Raw genomic sequence first — 15,249 nt, forward strand, 5'->3', positions numbered from 1 at the left:
ACCCACAAGAATTCAGCTCTACTATGAGGGCATAGCTTTAGGCCACAGGGAACATTTTGGCTTATTTATTTATACAGACTCATTCCTAACATTCAGAAATGCCATCCCATGCCTTAGGTAAGTCTTGCTTTGGCTGCTGCAACCTCAGCGTTCACCTCCCTGGCCTCAGCTTTGTTGCACTGCAAAAACTGAAGTGCAAGTCTCCCTTTTCATGCCTCTGCCTTCCAGCTTCCCCTCTCCTATAAAGCTTTTTCCCCTCACTCTCAGTTTCCCAAACAGCTTGCTTCCTATTTCCTATTTTCTGTCTTTCTTCTATCCCTCCTCCTCCAAGCTATTCTTGTCAAACTATTAATTTCATCTTATTTGACAGTACAGCAGCCCTCCATGACTGTGCTTTGCTCTATAAATTATCAGTTACATCAACCTTAAGACTCTCTTTCACTCCAGTGACTCTCCAGAAGAGGCAATTTGTAAGATGCAAAGTAATATTAATGTCTGTGCTCAGGAATTTCCACTTTGCATTGCTAAGCTTTCATTCTGACTGGGCTCTCCTCTCAAAAGACATGACTAGCACAGGGCATCTGCTCTGCAGCTCATCTGCACCACTGGCTGAGAATACCAAATACATCTCAATATCTTTAATATTAGATGTATTTTTCCCTTGCCAAAGCAAATTCATATGAACATGATCAGTGTTTCCACAGGTGAACATTGTTCATACAGCATACTGCCTGCTATCGTGAATGCAACCCAGAACAACAATAAAATGTATTGATTTAACAAAACTCATCTCTATAGATGAGAATAATGCACCATTTCAGGGATACCCATCACCTACAGGAATAAAGCCTGCTTTGGTCTATAATAACACGCTGTACAACTGCCTCTCTGATTTAAATGGTTTAAAACCAAACCTGTATTTAAAGAGATGGGCTTTCATTTGAAGATACAGACGAGATGTAAAACTTCTCTAGTGGTCCTTCCAGAAAGAGCAATTTAATACCACAAATAAGGTATCAAAAAGAGATGCAAACCACTAGAAGATCCCTCCACAGCCCATCCTTGGGCTGCCGATGGAAGACTAACAAGTACAAACATCTGTCTACAGATGATTCCTTGCAGAGCAAGCTGAGAACCAGTTGAAAGCAGAGCTGTTTCTCTTGTTAGAAGGGGTCACCTTTGATGCACTGACTAATCACAAGGCAGGCAACCTGCTTTGCTTTCCCAGCTGGCAAAACCAGCAGCTAAAGCTTCTCTAAACCCATCCTTTCCTCTTTGCTGAGGGACTGTATGAGCTCAGTGCCATCGTGCATACGTAACTCATCTCTACCTGCTCGTGGTGAGGCCAGCAGCCCTAAAAGTGCAGGACTAGGCTGGGACACTGGCATTACTGGTTATAGACAAACTACCTGGACCAAGCTAGCTGTATATCCAGTTATCCCAGCATCCTGGCTCTCCCAGTAGTCAGCAACAAATGACTGGGGGGGGAAAAAAAGCTAAGAATAACCAGGAACAAGGAAAACCAACTGTTCTTTGGTGGTGTCACCCAGCCTGACCACTGTTAGCCTTCAATGGACCTGTCACCCACTAGTTTGACTTGGGTTGGCTTTTTCCCCTCCCAAAATCTATATTTCACCTTCAGCAATATCTAGTTACGAGTTCCATGATTTAATCATTATGAAAAATAGACTCTCTTGATTTAAACATGCACTGGTGGGTGCTCCCCTAGAGCCTTCTATTGCAAAATATAGTAAAACCCCTCTGCCCCATTCCCTTCTCCAGATCATTTATCATTCTTTAAGCTCCAACAGTCTTAATTCACCAAGGCTTTTTAGCGTTTCTTTTCAGCCCCAAACTCTAAGCCAGTTATGTTAATAGCTTCTTGTTAACCAGTAACTATCACTGGATAGAACCACTTCTGAACGTCCTCCCTTTAACTGCTTTAAACAGCAACAGAATTCCTGCTTCTACTTTACAAGTCTCTCCCTTAAATCATAGATATAAATCCATAAATCTACTAAATGTTGCTGCATTAACCATACCTCTGAGGCAGGAGAAATCCCCTCAACACTATGGGGATAACAGACCTGCTCAAACAACACAGGGATCGTTCACATCTCTAACCTGTGCTTTACCCACCAGACTGCTCTTATCACACTGAATTTGGAAGGCAGCGCTAAAAAATCAGTGCAATTCAGTGCGAGGGTGGCAGCAGTGGAAAATGGGAACAGAGCACTTTAAGAGAGCCCCGGGAAGCTGTAACCTGAAGCCTGCCGAAGGCTGGGCTGGGGGAAGCAGCAAAAAGCAGATGTGGCTGCACCAAACCCGCACTGTCCCCGACTCGCACCCGCTGGGAGCCTGCGACCGGAGGAACCCCAGGTAAGGGGCAGCTCAGCCCCAGCTTAGGGGAAGCAGAGGGGCTGAGGATGGGGAGCTCTCGGAGGACCTGGGAAACGGGGGAAAACGGCTCTTCTGCAGGTGTTAATAGGTGGGATTCCCACCCAAAGAGGGATCTCACCAAGGGTTGGGAGCCACCAGCATCCTACGGTACCTCTTTGCCTCCGGGGCTGCACCGTGCTTGGGAAGTGGGGTGGTTTTCTGCCCTTCTAGCATCTGTGTTGCAGCTGGGAACATGCTTTTTCTCTTCATGAGACAATTTTGGTGGTGGTCTAATCCTCTTGAGCTAGTGGCTGCAAGATGCTTCAGAAGGGGTTAGTGCTGTGGGTTGGAGCGATCACAGCGAGCTCTCTGAACTCATGGGTGATGTTTCATAGCTCCCCTAAAAGTGTTTAGAAATGCTGTGAGACTTGTACTGCTATAGATGGAAAGCAGAAGATTTCCTTTGCACCTGCAGGCCTTCAGAAACTGACAGCTCCCAGGCACAAAGTTCCTTCTCAGCTCATTTCTCAAGGTTTTCTTCCTGTACCTTCCTGCCTCTAACATCACATACGGCTGCTCCTTCTCTTTCAAGGCAGCCCCAGATATGAATATCATGCCTGAAAGCATCCCACCTCTGCTCCAACCCAATTCTTTTCTCTGCATTTCTGGCTGTGGGCTAAGAGAGATGCAAATAGAATCCAGATGTTCAAGCCAATACAAACGCAAAAAGGCTTTGTCTTTCTAAAATGGAAATTGCTTTTTTGGCAAAGCCTGAGAAATCTGAAGCTGGTGACAGTACTGGCAAAAACAATACAGATCTGCAAAACCAATCTCCGCTCACATGCTCCCAGGAGCTCAGGGGAGCTGGAAGCAGAGGTTGTGTTGAGACAATGGTTTTTGTTTGCAGAGAAAAGGTTATGTTCCATGGAAAACCTTCATCTCTAAACTAGACTGAGCCAAAGCTCTTCCGCTTGGTGCAGAAAGCCTTCACTAGGATCTGTTTAACTTAGGCTCAATGCAGGGCTCCTGACATCTCTTTCAGCCTGGGGTCTAATCATTGCTATGATAAGAGCAATCCCAGTGTCATCACAGCCACTGTCACATCACCAAACACATTGGTTTGTGCCACTACAGTAAATCCTCTTGATACACATCCTCTGCACCAGAATAGCTCAGCTGCTCGGATAGCAGCAGGATGCAAGTGCACAGGGAAAAGAGGGTATCACCTCTGTGCTACCCTGTCTAAACAGAGATGAAAACTTAAAACCTCCACTGTGACACCTCTTTCTTCAAGGCAGAACTACCACCAGAAGAAAAGGGGTTTGGCAGGAAAGGGAAACAGTGAAGTGCCTTTCACTGAAGCACAACCTCTGCCTGCACCGCCTGGGTCCCAAAGTGGGACTGTTGTAGCCACGTGGCTTTACGTTGTGTTTCTACCAGCATGCATGTTTTCTTTACAGCTGAAGTTAATGTGAAACACATGTTCCTTCTCCTGCTTCACTGGATGCCTGGATCACAGGGGTTAGCTAAATACAACCCTCTTCCTTTAATTTCTGGGAATCTCTATAAACATTGCTTCAGACCAGCCTCAGTGGCGTCTGTTCTCAGGGGCATGACACTCGTACGGTAGCTCTGGTTTACCCGCAGTGAAACCCTGGTTACACACTGCCCTTTGGACCAGACAGATCTGGTCTGGAAGGGCCACACAGGCCAATACTGCAGTGATTAAAAGTGGATTCTGTGATCCACAGAATCATTCTGTGATTCCACGGAAGGAACAGCTTTGGGGAGTTTAGTACTTTTCTCCCACCTTCATTAAAATACTGAGTAAGCCAAGCTCTGTCTTTCACTTCTTCTCTAGATCTGGCCTAGTGTTAGGTATTTACTTCCAGCCCCTTTCCTTACTGTCTTTTAAGAAAGCTCTTCTACTTTTACTTTATCAAATTACAAATAAGAAGCAGAGGATGCATATAACTGTACAGCCTTGCAGACACCAGAAACATGACAAGCTACTGCCTGAGGCAGGTAACTTGGGTAGCAGAGCAGTAACCAGTCTGTTTTGCTTTCTGCTCCATTCAACAATATGGATTTGTAACCTTTTATAAATGAAGTATTGATTTTTTTTAAAGTCTAAACCCCAGAAGATATGATTTAGTGCTTTTTTGGACCTTGGCACTCAGCATCAGTGTGGTTTGGGCCACACATATCTGCTTTTGCGCTCAGGCACACCCAGACGTGTGCTTGCCCAATTTTAAAGTCATCGGGGCCAGACTGGCTGAATACTTCAAACCAAAGAAGAAAACCCAGCTACGATCAGGTGTGTGTTTCAAAATTGGAAAGGACAAGCAGCAACATGTGTCATTGCAGTTCCTGACACAACCAAGTGAATAGCAGTGGTAGAGATGTATTTGGCTGGTTGCTTAAACTACTTCTGTTGTGTTCTTACTCTGTAGGTTCAGGCATGCAGATTTCAGTGGTTCTCCTTTTCCTGGGTCTCTTAACTGTCCCAAGCAGATCCCAGAACTCAGCTACTGAGCAGGTGAGTAGGAGACAACACACACAGAGTGAGGGAGAGATACTTGGAGGAGGTAATTCAATTTTAGAGAATGTTAGGGAAGGATTAAGCACTACCCTCCTAAGTTACTAGGGTTTTATTTAGCAACATAATGAGCCTAACTCCTGCTTTATCTAGATAAAGCCTTACGTCAGGGGATGACTGTGAGGCAGAAGTAGTGGATTCCAATCTGAGTGCTGCCTTCAGCTTTACTGAGACACTTTAAAGTAACTACACTCTCTGTTCCTACACTTTAAAGTTCCTACATTCTCTACCTGTGAGATTAAACCAGTCTTTCTGTAGCTCACAGGAGAGGATCTGTAGAGTCCGTGCCTTTGAAATCCTTATCACACCTGTACCTACCCTTGTAAACTAAGTCTAAGCAGAGTGCTCCCTGTACCTGCTAGAACTCTGCCACTGCTGATGGAGCTGGTGAGGTTGAAGAGGAAGATCCATTCTACAAGAGCCCTGTAAATAAGCTGGCAGCTGCAGTCTCCAACTTCGGCTATGATCTGTACCGGCAGCAATCTAGCCGGACAGCCACTGCTAATGTCCTGCTGTCTCCATTCAGCCTGGCTACAGCACTTTCTGGTCTCTCACTTGGTGAGTTCTTGCCCCTTCCCCTCAGTGGTGTTGGGTTTGACAGACCTTCCCTCACACTGTTTGCCCTTCTTGTTGGCAGGGGCTGGAGAACGAACAGAAGATGTGATTTCTCGTGCTCTCTTCTATGATCTGCTCAACAAAGCTGAGGTCCACAACACTTACAAGGAGCTACTGAGCAGTGTGACTGGGCCAGAGAAGAGCATGAAAAGTGCCTCCCGTATCATCTTGGAGAAAAGTAAAAAATCCTTTTTGCCTTCTATCAAATCTGACCTAAATAACTAGCAGCAGGTAGAACACTCTGAGTGACACCACACTAACAGCTTTGGCTCTGACATACTGTTAAGCCAAGATGCAGACAGTGCATGGAATGCTGTTCCTGCTCCAGAAAAAGCCTGGAAGGTTTGTGTGCACATAAACAAAGACCTATGCACACAAAGACACTGGTGACACAGCAGCAAACACAAGGAAGACCTAGAACAAACTTGCTGAGAATTCTGCCTTCACTCCAGGGTTTCTGGCAGGTGTTGCTGACTTCCAGGAACCAAAAGTCACATTTTCTATTTGTGATAGCATTCAGCCATATTCCTTTGTTTAATTCCTTGCAGAACTATTTGAAATGTCTGCTCCTGGCATGAAGTAAACATCTGCTGAGACAGCTAAGATATATCTTTTGGAACCTGCTGCTTCCAAGAATCCAATAGGTTGAGTAAGCTGTACTCTTAAAGCAAGCTGGAGAAAGAAGAAAGACTGATGTGTAGGAATAGCTGTGTCCAAGCCTTCTGTTCTTATCTTCTCTCTTTACTTTTCAGAAGAGAGTTATGCCATATTCCAGCATGGGTGGCTATAGGATTTGGATGAGTTTCCTCAATGTGCCTTCTTCTTCTTCAAAGCAGGTTTCTGTATACACACAGCCTCAGATGTTTTATGAGAGAACTGCTGCTGGGCTTTGGATTGCAATCTGCTGCCTTGAGATTGTTTTGATAAGGGAGCTAACTGCAATATCAATATTTTTGTTCCCCAGGACTGAGGATGAAGCCTGGATTTCCCAGCCAACTGGAGAAGTCCTATAGGATGCGTCTGAAGGTACTAAGTGGCAATACCCAGTTAGACCTCCAAGAAGTCAACAACTGGGTACGGCAACAGACAAAGGGCAGGATTATGCGGTTTATGAAGGACATGCCCACAGATGTCAGCATTCTCCTTGCTGGGGCTGCTTACTTCAAGGGTAAGAGAATGTTGTCTACTTGGTTACAGAAAGGGTCTATTAAGCTTGTGTTAGAAGAGACAAGAAGGAATGCTCACACTTTGAACAGAGCAAACAGACTCTGTCAAAGAGATAGCGTAAGAAGAAAGTGTTGAGAACATTTAGCAAAGAAGAGAAAATGCAAGCTACCTGAAAAGGGAGTCCTCAAGGGAGGAATCAGTACTCTTGGGAAGCTGAATCTTGACCTGTTTGCAGTTAGAAATCAGAGAAGAAAGCTTAAGCACATAAAACTCCACAGCAAGACACAAAATATCACCATTTAGGGAAGGCACAGCTTAAAGAGTGTACTGAGCCTTTTTACTACTGTAAAGAGGGAAATAATAAAGGCTGTTCTAGAACATGCTGTAAGGCAGTGTCCTGGAGAATTACTGCTTAGAGACAAGGAGCAAAATAAAGGGTGGGGAGAGCAGCACTTCATATGCATTGACACAACTGTTACCCTTCAAAATAGTTTTGTAATTACATAAGTAGAAACCAGCTACTCAATAGCTACTCCACCCATACACTGGCTAGATTTTTTCATTTCCCATTTAGTCAATTCTCAGATGAAAAGGAGGAGCCAAAGAGTGGCAGTAAATCAGTAGCTCTAATTAGTCTATTTCCATCCCTATCATCATTCAGTTATGTCTCCACTCTTACAGCACAAATACTGTATATATTAAAGCACAAGATTACTCAGTCACAGCCACAAACCTGGTTTCCCATGCTATTATTCCAGAAATTCCTCCATTTTATCTTTTAAAAAACCAGGGACCTGGAAAACCAAGTTTGACACCAAGAAGACTGTCCTGAAGGACTTCCATCTGGATGAGAGCAGAACTGTGAAGGTGTCCATGATGTCAGACCCCAAAGCCATACTGCGATACGGCTTTGATTCAGAACTCAACTGCAAGGTCAGAGAGCAAATATTGCACAAGATCTCCTAAACCTACTGGGGAACAGGCTCAGCTACACTTACCTGTTAACCCACTCCAGAAGACAGCCTTGCTCCTCCCATCAGCCTACTTTTGCAATCCCTATTTTGAAAGGCAGTCTGTTGATTCTTTAGCATATCCTACTTCTACATTGGCTATGTGACAAGCAGGCCAGAACTTAAAATAACACACAGGTCTTACTACCCTGTATTGCTTTACTGAAGGTTGGGCAAGAAGGGCAGGGCACACTGAGCCAGACTTTTCCTTCTCTACCTCTTTCAACCAATCTTTCACTGCAGCATGAGCTCAGAGGTGTTCCAGATGAGAATCCCCAAAAGCAATAGTGCAATTCATTACAGGATTGAACAGGGGAGAGACAGCACTTGCCATGTAATAGGATGGGTTGATGAAAGCCTGGGCGCCAGAGGGGTCAGGAAGCATCATGTCCCAAAACAGGCAACAAGACCAAATGTTAACTGGAAAGACTGACCAGGCAGCTGAGATTCAGGCCTGGTACAGGATGGGTAAAACTGTTTATTATTGATGTGATCCTTTCTCATTTATAATCTGCCTTCCAGATTGCCCAGCTCCCACTGACAGAGGGAATCAGTGCCATGTTCTTCCTGCCTACAAAAGTGACCCAGAATATGACTCTGATTGAGGAAAGCCTTACTTCTGAGTTTGTCCACGATGTGGACAAGGAGCTAAAGACAGTCCATGCTGTGCTGAGCTTGCCCAAACTCAAGCTGAACTATGAAGAGGCACTTGGCAGCACGCTGAAGGAGACAAGTATGTACATCACACACCCTCTACAAACTGCCAGGGCTCAAAGCAGTGGGCAAGTTGCTTCCTGCTCTCAGGAGAATATGAAGCTGGTGGGTTATTAGTTAGGTCCTGCTGTCTGTGTAAAGATTTCACCAGCAACTAAATCACTTTGGTCCAGGACTCTTCAACTTTTCATCACATCTTTCCACCGAGCTCATACAATGCTTCTGACATTGAGAGGGAGAAGCTCAGTAGAAACAGATGAAAGCTTCTCCCTGTTATCCCCAATAAACTCTACCAGAGCAGCTACGTGCTCTCCTGGATCACAGCATCAGCAGTACTGCTCCCCCATCTGCAATCCATGCTTTCAGTTAATGGCATTTTCTTTCTCTTCTCCAGGGCTCCAATCACTTTTCACATCACCTGATTTTACCAAGATTTCTGCCAAACCTATTAACCTATCTCATGTGCAACACAAGGCAGTTCTGGAGCTTAGTGAAGATGGGGAAGGATCCACACCAAATCCTGGGGTGAATGCTGCTCGTCTGACCTTCCCCATTGAGTATCACGTGGACAGACCCTTCCTTCTTGTACTGAGAGATGATACCACTGGAACCCTCCTCTTCATTGGCAAGATTCTGGATCCCAGGAGTGTTTAGATCCCTTCACAATAATCTGCAATGGTAGGGCCCAAATGGAAAGGGTGGTACTGGGAGGGATACTGGCTCCCTGCTCTGCTGCACAAAGACACAACTTGCAAATCTTATGCCTTCATGCTGCAATAAAAGAGCTTTTGCTATTAATCTCAGTAAGCCCCAGTATTCTCTCTTGAAAGATTGTTTGTGTCATATGCCTTCACACTCCCATTTTCTCTACATGAGCCACAATTCAGTTCTATGTGCAACACCATCTGGTGTATACTGCATTTTCCCCTGTCTTCCAACCTGATGCCAGTTGTTTATACTGAATCCCTCAGCCCTTCAAGTTCTGCAGTGCCCCCTCCTATAGCCTGTAAGTTTGCACTTCCCAGCCTCCTGCCTCACCCATTCCAACCATTTACATTTCACGCTGGTGAGAAGAAAAGTGCTTCTCAGCATTAGAAATAAAAGGCAGCGTGCTCTGGATGTCTGCATGTTCACAACCACACATGGGAGATTCCCAGCTCTAGACACAGGCATACACAAGCACCTCAAATGTTTGCTTCAAACCCACAGGCAGGAATTACACAACAGCATCTATTCCCACCATACCACACACAGACCCCTTATGTTACAACTGGTCATTTTATTTACAACAGGCTCACTAAAGAGCATTTCAGGCTTCATTCAGATTGTTGTTGCACATGATTTTCCAGCTTGTACTACACGACTACCTTACCACATGAAACTTAGCTTTGATGAAAGATCACATTGCAGCTTCCTTTGACAGGGAAATTAAGTCCTCTGAAGGATGCTTCTGGGAAGCTCTAAGAGGCAGGTCTTCATCTCTTGTAGTTCCTGGATCTGAGTACTCTGAGGACCACAGTGCACTGACAAAATCTCCTCTGCTCTTTGAATCGTGCTCAGAGCTTCAGAAACTGCAAATCTGAAATAGGGAGAAGAGTAAGAACAGAGTATAAACATACTTAATTCAGCTCTTTGACTTACAAAACCTTTAACCCCTCCAAAAAAACCTAAACCTGTTTGTGAGTACAGATCCTACCCTCCTCTGCCTTTCAGCACCAGGCAAATACTGTGCACTCAGCTGCAAAGGGAACATGGTAAGGGGAAAGGTAAGGAGATAGAGAAAAGCTTAAAACATTATCTTGGACTATAGGTACCCACTTACTTCCTCACTGCAGCTCCCACTAAAATCAATTCAGTTAAAGAGAGGTGTTGTGAGAAGATTTTCAGAGGCACTCAGGAGATTTGCTTGCCCAAACAGGGCCAAAATAGAGCAAGAGGATTTTATTTCCTCCTTTGAAAGGATGTCAGCAACATTATACAACTGAGATATACACACCAAGGGTAGATAGTTGTCAAAATAATAGGGCAGGGAATAAACGGAGCCAGTGAGAGGAAAAGAACAGACAGGCACAAAGCAGAGAAATGGGTCCAAAGAGAGTCATGAGGTATAAGGGATCCCCAGTGGGATTAATGAACTTGTACTTGAGTAATGGCCAACTTCTGTACCTGTGCCAAACTAGCTGGGGTCCTGTGAGACATCCTGATGGTGCCAAGGACCACCTGCCATGATGCTGTGTCAGACCCACAGGGGTGGGGCAGGGAAGGGATGGGACAGACAATGAAAGCAGATTTACCCATTGAAGAGAATTTGTGCCAGCTTGAAGAGTTCGTGACCTATTTCTACACTTGATGGTCCATGATGCATTTCCACAATCTCAATACTCCTCTGCAGGTGTCTGGCTGCTTCCTGCCACTTCCCTGATGGGAAAAACATAACAAAACAAGAAATGAGTCATGAATAAATACTTTCTAGAGCTACTGCCACCCAAAGAATCTGACAGCATTATGCAAAATACAATGAACTATGTCCACAGCATTCTTGGGAGGCTGCTGACCTCAGAACCAGGACAGGGAATCTAGAAGAACATGAGATGAAATTATTGTTCCCTGGCTGTTGGGGATGCAGTTTTGGCCAAAGCCCTCTTTCCAAAAGCCCTGCTGTCAAACCCAGAGAAATACAGTAGGAAACAAGTGAAAGGGCTGGTCAGAGAAAAGGCAAGTCATGTTAAATTCAAAGGTCAGGAAACCAAAGCTAATGAGAAGACAATGTCATACCAAGAGTAGCATAGACCTGTGCCAGGTGATCCTCCATCTCTCCCATCATCATATGCTCTGGAGACAAGAAGTTTCCAGCGTTCATCTGACACTTCTGGAGCATTTTAATAGCCTGATCTATAACAAAGCAGGGTATAAAATTAATCCTACTGGCCAGTCTCTAGCTTTCCATGATGCATGAGCTAAAATCAGTTCAATCTCATCATTGCATCTTACACAGCTAGATTTGGATTCAACATTGACTTCTGCTGCAAACCTGCTTATTATAACATAGTGTTGGCCTGATTCACTCCAGGAAAGCAAGGCTTGGGAATGTGTAACCTCAGTGTTACCCTGAGTTCTTTGGGTTACTATGGAGCAGAGTGTGACTTAGATTAACACCCGGATCAGGGGTATAAAAAACCTAAAACTGAAGTCCCCAGAGACACCAGACTGCGTGCCAGGAGACCCCAACTGCATAAGCAACAGTGCCATCTCATGGCTACAACTACGCCTCCCAACGTGTATTCACTAGCTGCTGACCTTAAAGCTGAGCCTTACCAGCCTTCCTGTCTCTTAGCAGCTCTAATGCATTCTTGATTTGTTGCTGAAGATCCTCTAAACGGTGAGACAGGCTCTCTCTGCTGACTGAGATTGCACAAGCTTCATTTGAACAGCAAAGCATGTCTTCCCCCTGTGGAAATCATCCCTGTGATCATTCCTGAAACCATCTCTGTTATCTCTGCACTGTGTTAGAGAGATGCTAAATTGTTTCTCAGTTGCATTCATTAAACGAAGTGACTTGCTTTTAAATTGCTACTGGGTTATTTGATTTGATGATAAACTTCCAGGAATAGCTATTACTATGTGAGTTATAGATTAGGCCAAAGCAGGGTTATGTGGTACACAACTCATGTTCATACAATACACGTACTGCCTTGACTTCTCCTCATCTAACCCATACTAAATGCTGTTTTCACTCACACCCTGTGAACTGCAGAGAGTGTGACTCTATATACTGCCCCTGTATGCACACCTTCTGCTCTAGACTCCAGGCTTCCATTTTCTTTCCTAAATATCCCACTTCCCATGGTCCATGATCCTGATATTCTCAAGTTCCTTCATCAAGTTCAAAGAGCTTTGAACTTGCTGTTAAAGGCATTATTTTCCCTATAATGCTGACATACAAGAACATTACAGGAAAGCTGCTAAGCACAGGGAGATACTGTCTTGACTCTACAGGGGCTTTTGCCTTCTGAGCAGAGATCACAGACTGAGCTCTTTAACTCTTGACTTTCCCAAAGACCCAGACACATCCCTGTAAGTTGTACAATCACAACTATGGAAGAACTACCTGCATTGGAGCCTGGCAGGTAGGGCAGCAGAATGAGTTTCTCATGGCCACCACGCTCTTGACATCAGACTCTAACTCTTCAAGGCATGCTTGGCAGCGACACTCAAAGAAATACTGTCTGAGAAGCTGTTGTCTCTCAGCAACCCTCATTCTACATCGGTGAGGCCCTGCAAAGGGATGGCAAGGGTAGAAATCCCCAAACAGGTACATTCTTAACATCAGACTCAATATATCTTTGTTATATTTGAGACGAGACACAGCACCTCTTTGGAGAGGATATAACTGGAGACCAAAAAACAGTGGGCTCAAGAGATATAATCGTACATTGACATCTTTGATCAAGGCTTACACCCTAAACAAAGACTCTAGCAACATTATACTGGGATTTATGACATTAACAGTAGTAATAATCAGTTAGCACACCAGCAGAGGTGACAGGATGTTTGTGCCTTGAGACAAACAGTTAAAACTTACCATAGCAATGGAAAATCTCTTGGCCACTTGGGATTAGCTGTGATGCCCTTACAGTGGCAGCTGTGCCACTGAATGACACACTGATATTGGGCCAGCAGAGGCTGAGGACAGGAAAGAAGGCTGTCGCCAGGCGCACAGGCTTCTTATTTACAACAGCACCATCTCCAGACCCTGAAGACAGAGGAAAAACAAGCAGGTTGAGAAGGAAAGCTGAGTAACCCACACAACTTCTGCACCAAGCACTGCGAGCAGCTGCAGAGAGTGGTAGAAAGGTTTCTGCTATATTGCTGCAATAAATAACAGCCAAATACCCTCTACATGTGCTCGGGACAGGCCATTACATTTAAGCAAGTCATTCCCATCTGCAAGTGACTATTCAACCTCTTCACTTCATACAAGCTGGATGAGGAAGGATAACAGAGAAGGGCTTAAAAGTTGTTATCTTACCTGACTCCTGCATCACAGTGATGGCTTGTGCATTACACTGCAGCTGCAACACATGCCTCAGCATTGCTTCTGCCACAGTCTTCAGCTCAGGAGACAATTCACCTGATGTTTTTGCACATGTCTTTGGTTTGGACAACTTCTCAGCTGATTCCTGATTCAGAACAGCAGCCTCTAGGCCAGCTTCTTGCAGCTGTTTGCATATAGCTACTACACTCAGCATGCAAAGGAACTTATGTTCAGGGCTGTGCTTCTCAGCATGTGGCAAAAGGTTGAACACAGCCTGGTAAGAACTCTGGTACTGACCATTGTTGTTACAACCAGGGATATTTCTGCTACCAGCTCTTGTATCTGCAGCCTCACCGAGCTGTTTGCATCTTGCCTCAGGGTTATGCAGGTCCTTGTCACCACCGTGGGACCATTCCACCAGCCTGCTAACCTCTGCAAATCCTGCCAGTAGAACAGTCCTCAAGGCAACGTGGCAGAAGACCCCTAATGTGAGGAGCAGTGGCCCCAGGGAGCACTCTGTCTTGTGGTACTGCTCCCAGGCCACGTCTGCACAGTTCTGGCTGCAATACTTTGCATAACTGCACCCACTGCAAGGCACTGAGGCCAAGAGCTGCCTCAGACAACGGTGGCAATAAAGATCCGCATTAGTGACTCGAGTATCCCACACTGTTTCACTGCTGTCCTGCAGAAGAAGGCTCTCCCCTGGGCAGAGCACGCTTACAAAGGCCTCCTCTTTCAACAGGCTCTGTCCTGGCAGGATGTCCTGGGAGGCCACCAAGTGACGTCCTCTCTCTGTATCAAAATTCAAGCTCAAAGATGAAGATGCACCTGAAATACTGTCATTCTCTTCCCAGATCTCCGATTCTCTTTGAGTATCTCCATGTGCTTCTCGTGCAGGCTCTGGGCAGCTCTCTTTCTCATGTATTTTAACCTTTAGTTGACTTAACTGCTTTAGCAGTGTTTTATGTGCAGGACTAGTCATGATCCCATCCATTGCAATTCTATTCTCCACCATGCTGATGGCATCTGCTGCCTCCTGGAGCCTCCCCAGGCACAGCAGACATTCAGCTTTCCGCAGCAAGACCTTGGGCAGCAGCCTGTCTGGATAGCCATGACTTTCTGCCCTGGCAATGTCTTCTAAACAAACCTAGAAACAAAGACAAGGCCATCTAAATGTACTTGAAAACCAGCCGAGACTCGTGCTCTTTCATTGCATCTAAGATGCAGAATGTTTTAATAGAACTATGGAATGGTTGGGGTGAAGGGACCTTAAAGCTCCTCCAGCTCCAACCCCTGCCACGGGCCGGGACACCTTCCACTAGAGCAGGTTGCTCCAAGCCCATGTGTCCAACCTGGTTCACCCAAGCCCCTGTGTCCAACCTGGCCTTGAACACTGCCAGGGATGGGGCAGCCACAGCTTGATGATCAATTTCCATGCACATAATCAATCTATCGGCCAAACCAATCCTCCTGACACCAAACAAGCAGCAAAGCAGGAATCCTTCAAGAAGCAATGATGGATGCTTTAAGCTCGGCTTCAGAAGCACATTTCATCTACTCTAACAATCAACACCCGTTACTGCAGGGCTTGCACAAGCACCCACCTGAACCCTGTGTGCAGACACTGGGAACACCTCAGAGGGTCCTCGGCCTATGCCCCACCTCTTGCCTCGCAGGAGGAGAAACCACGCTCGGGGTGCGCACCCTTGCTTGGGGACACCCAGGAGCTG

The 15,249-nt window shown here is 45.4% G+C and overlaps 2 protein-coding genes across 3 annotated transcripts; one reads left to right on the plus strand and one right to left on the minus strand.

Moving 5' to 3' along the window:
- The first annotated feature begins 2,316 nt into the window (after positions 1-2,316).
- On the plus strand, positions 2,317-9,287 carry SERPINF1 (serpin peptidase inhibitor, clade F (alpha-2 antiplasmin, pigment epithelium derived factor), member 1). Of its 2 annotated transcripts, XM_010013999.1 has the most exons (8): positions 2,317-2,379; positions 4,833-4,918; positions 5,341-5,536; positions 5,616-5,771; positions 6,558-6,761; positions 7,551-7,693; positions 8,293-8,503; positions 8,879-9,287. In XM_010013999.1, the coding sequence occupies exons 2-8, from the start codon at positions 4,841-4,843 to the stop codon at positions 9,136-9,138; spliced, it is 1,248 nt and encodes a 415-aa protein (XP_010012301.1). In that variant the 5' UTR covers positions 2,317-2,379; positions 4,833-4,840; the 3' UTR covers positions 9,139-9,287. The 2 variants fall into 2 exon arrangements, with proteins under 2 accessions (XP_010012301.1, XP_010012303.1); XM_010014001.1 differs by lacking the exon at positions 2,317-2,379 and having other exon boundaries at positions 4,841-4,922; positions 5,363-5,536.
- Positions 9,288-9,747: 460 nt separating this feature from the next.
- SMYD4 (SET and MYND domain containing 4) lies at positions 9,748-14,666 on the minus strand (the record flags this gene model as incomplete). The annotated part of the gene is made up of 7 exons (XM_010014004.1): positions 9,748-10,063; positions 10,779-10,902; positions 11,260-11,376; positions 11,800-11,932; positions 12,593-12,759; positions 13,067-13,237; positions 13,514-14,666. Coding segments are annotated over 7 exons (2,016 nt in total), but the record flags the coding sequence as incomplete, so codon positions are not given.
- Positions 14,667-15,249: the final 583 nt, after the last annotated feature.

This window comes from Nestor notabilis, unplaced genomic scaffold, assembly GCF_000696875.1.
Source record: "Nestor notabilis isolate BGI_N333 unplaced genomic scaffold, ASM69687v1 scaffold24674, whole genome shotgun sequence".
Lineage (NCBI taxonomy): Eukaryota > Metazoa > Chordata > Aves > Psittaciformes > Psittacidae > Nestor > Nestor notabilis.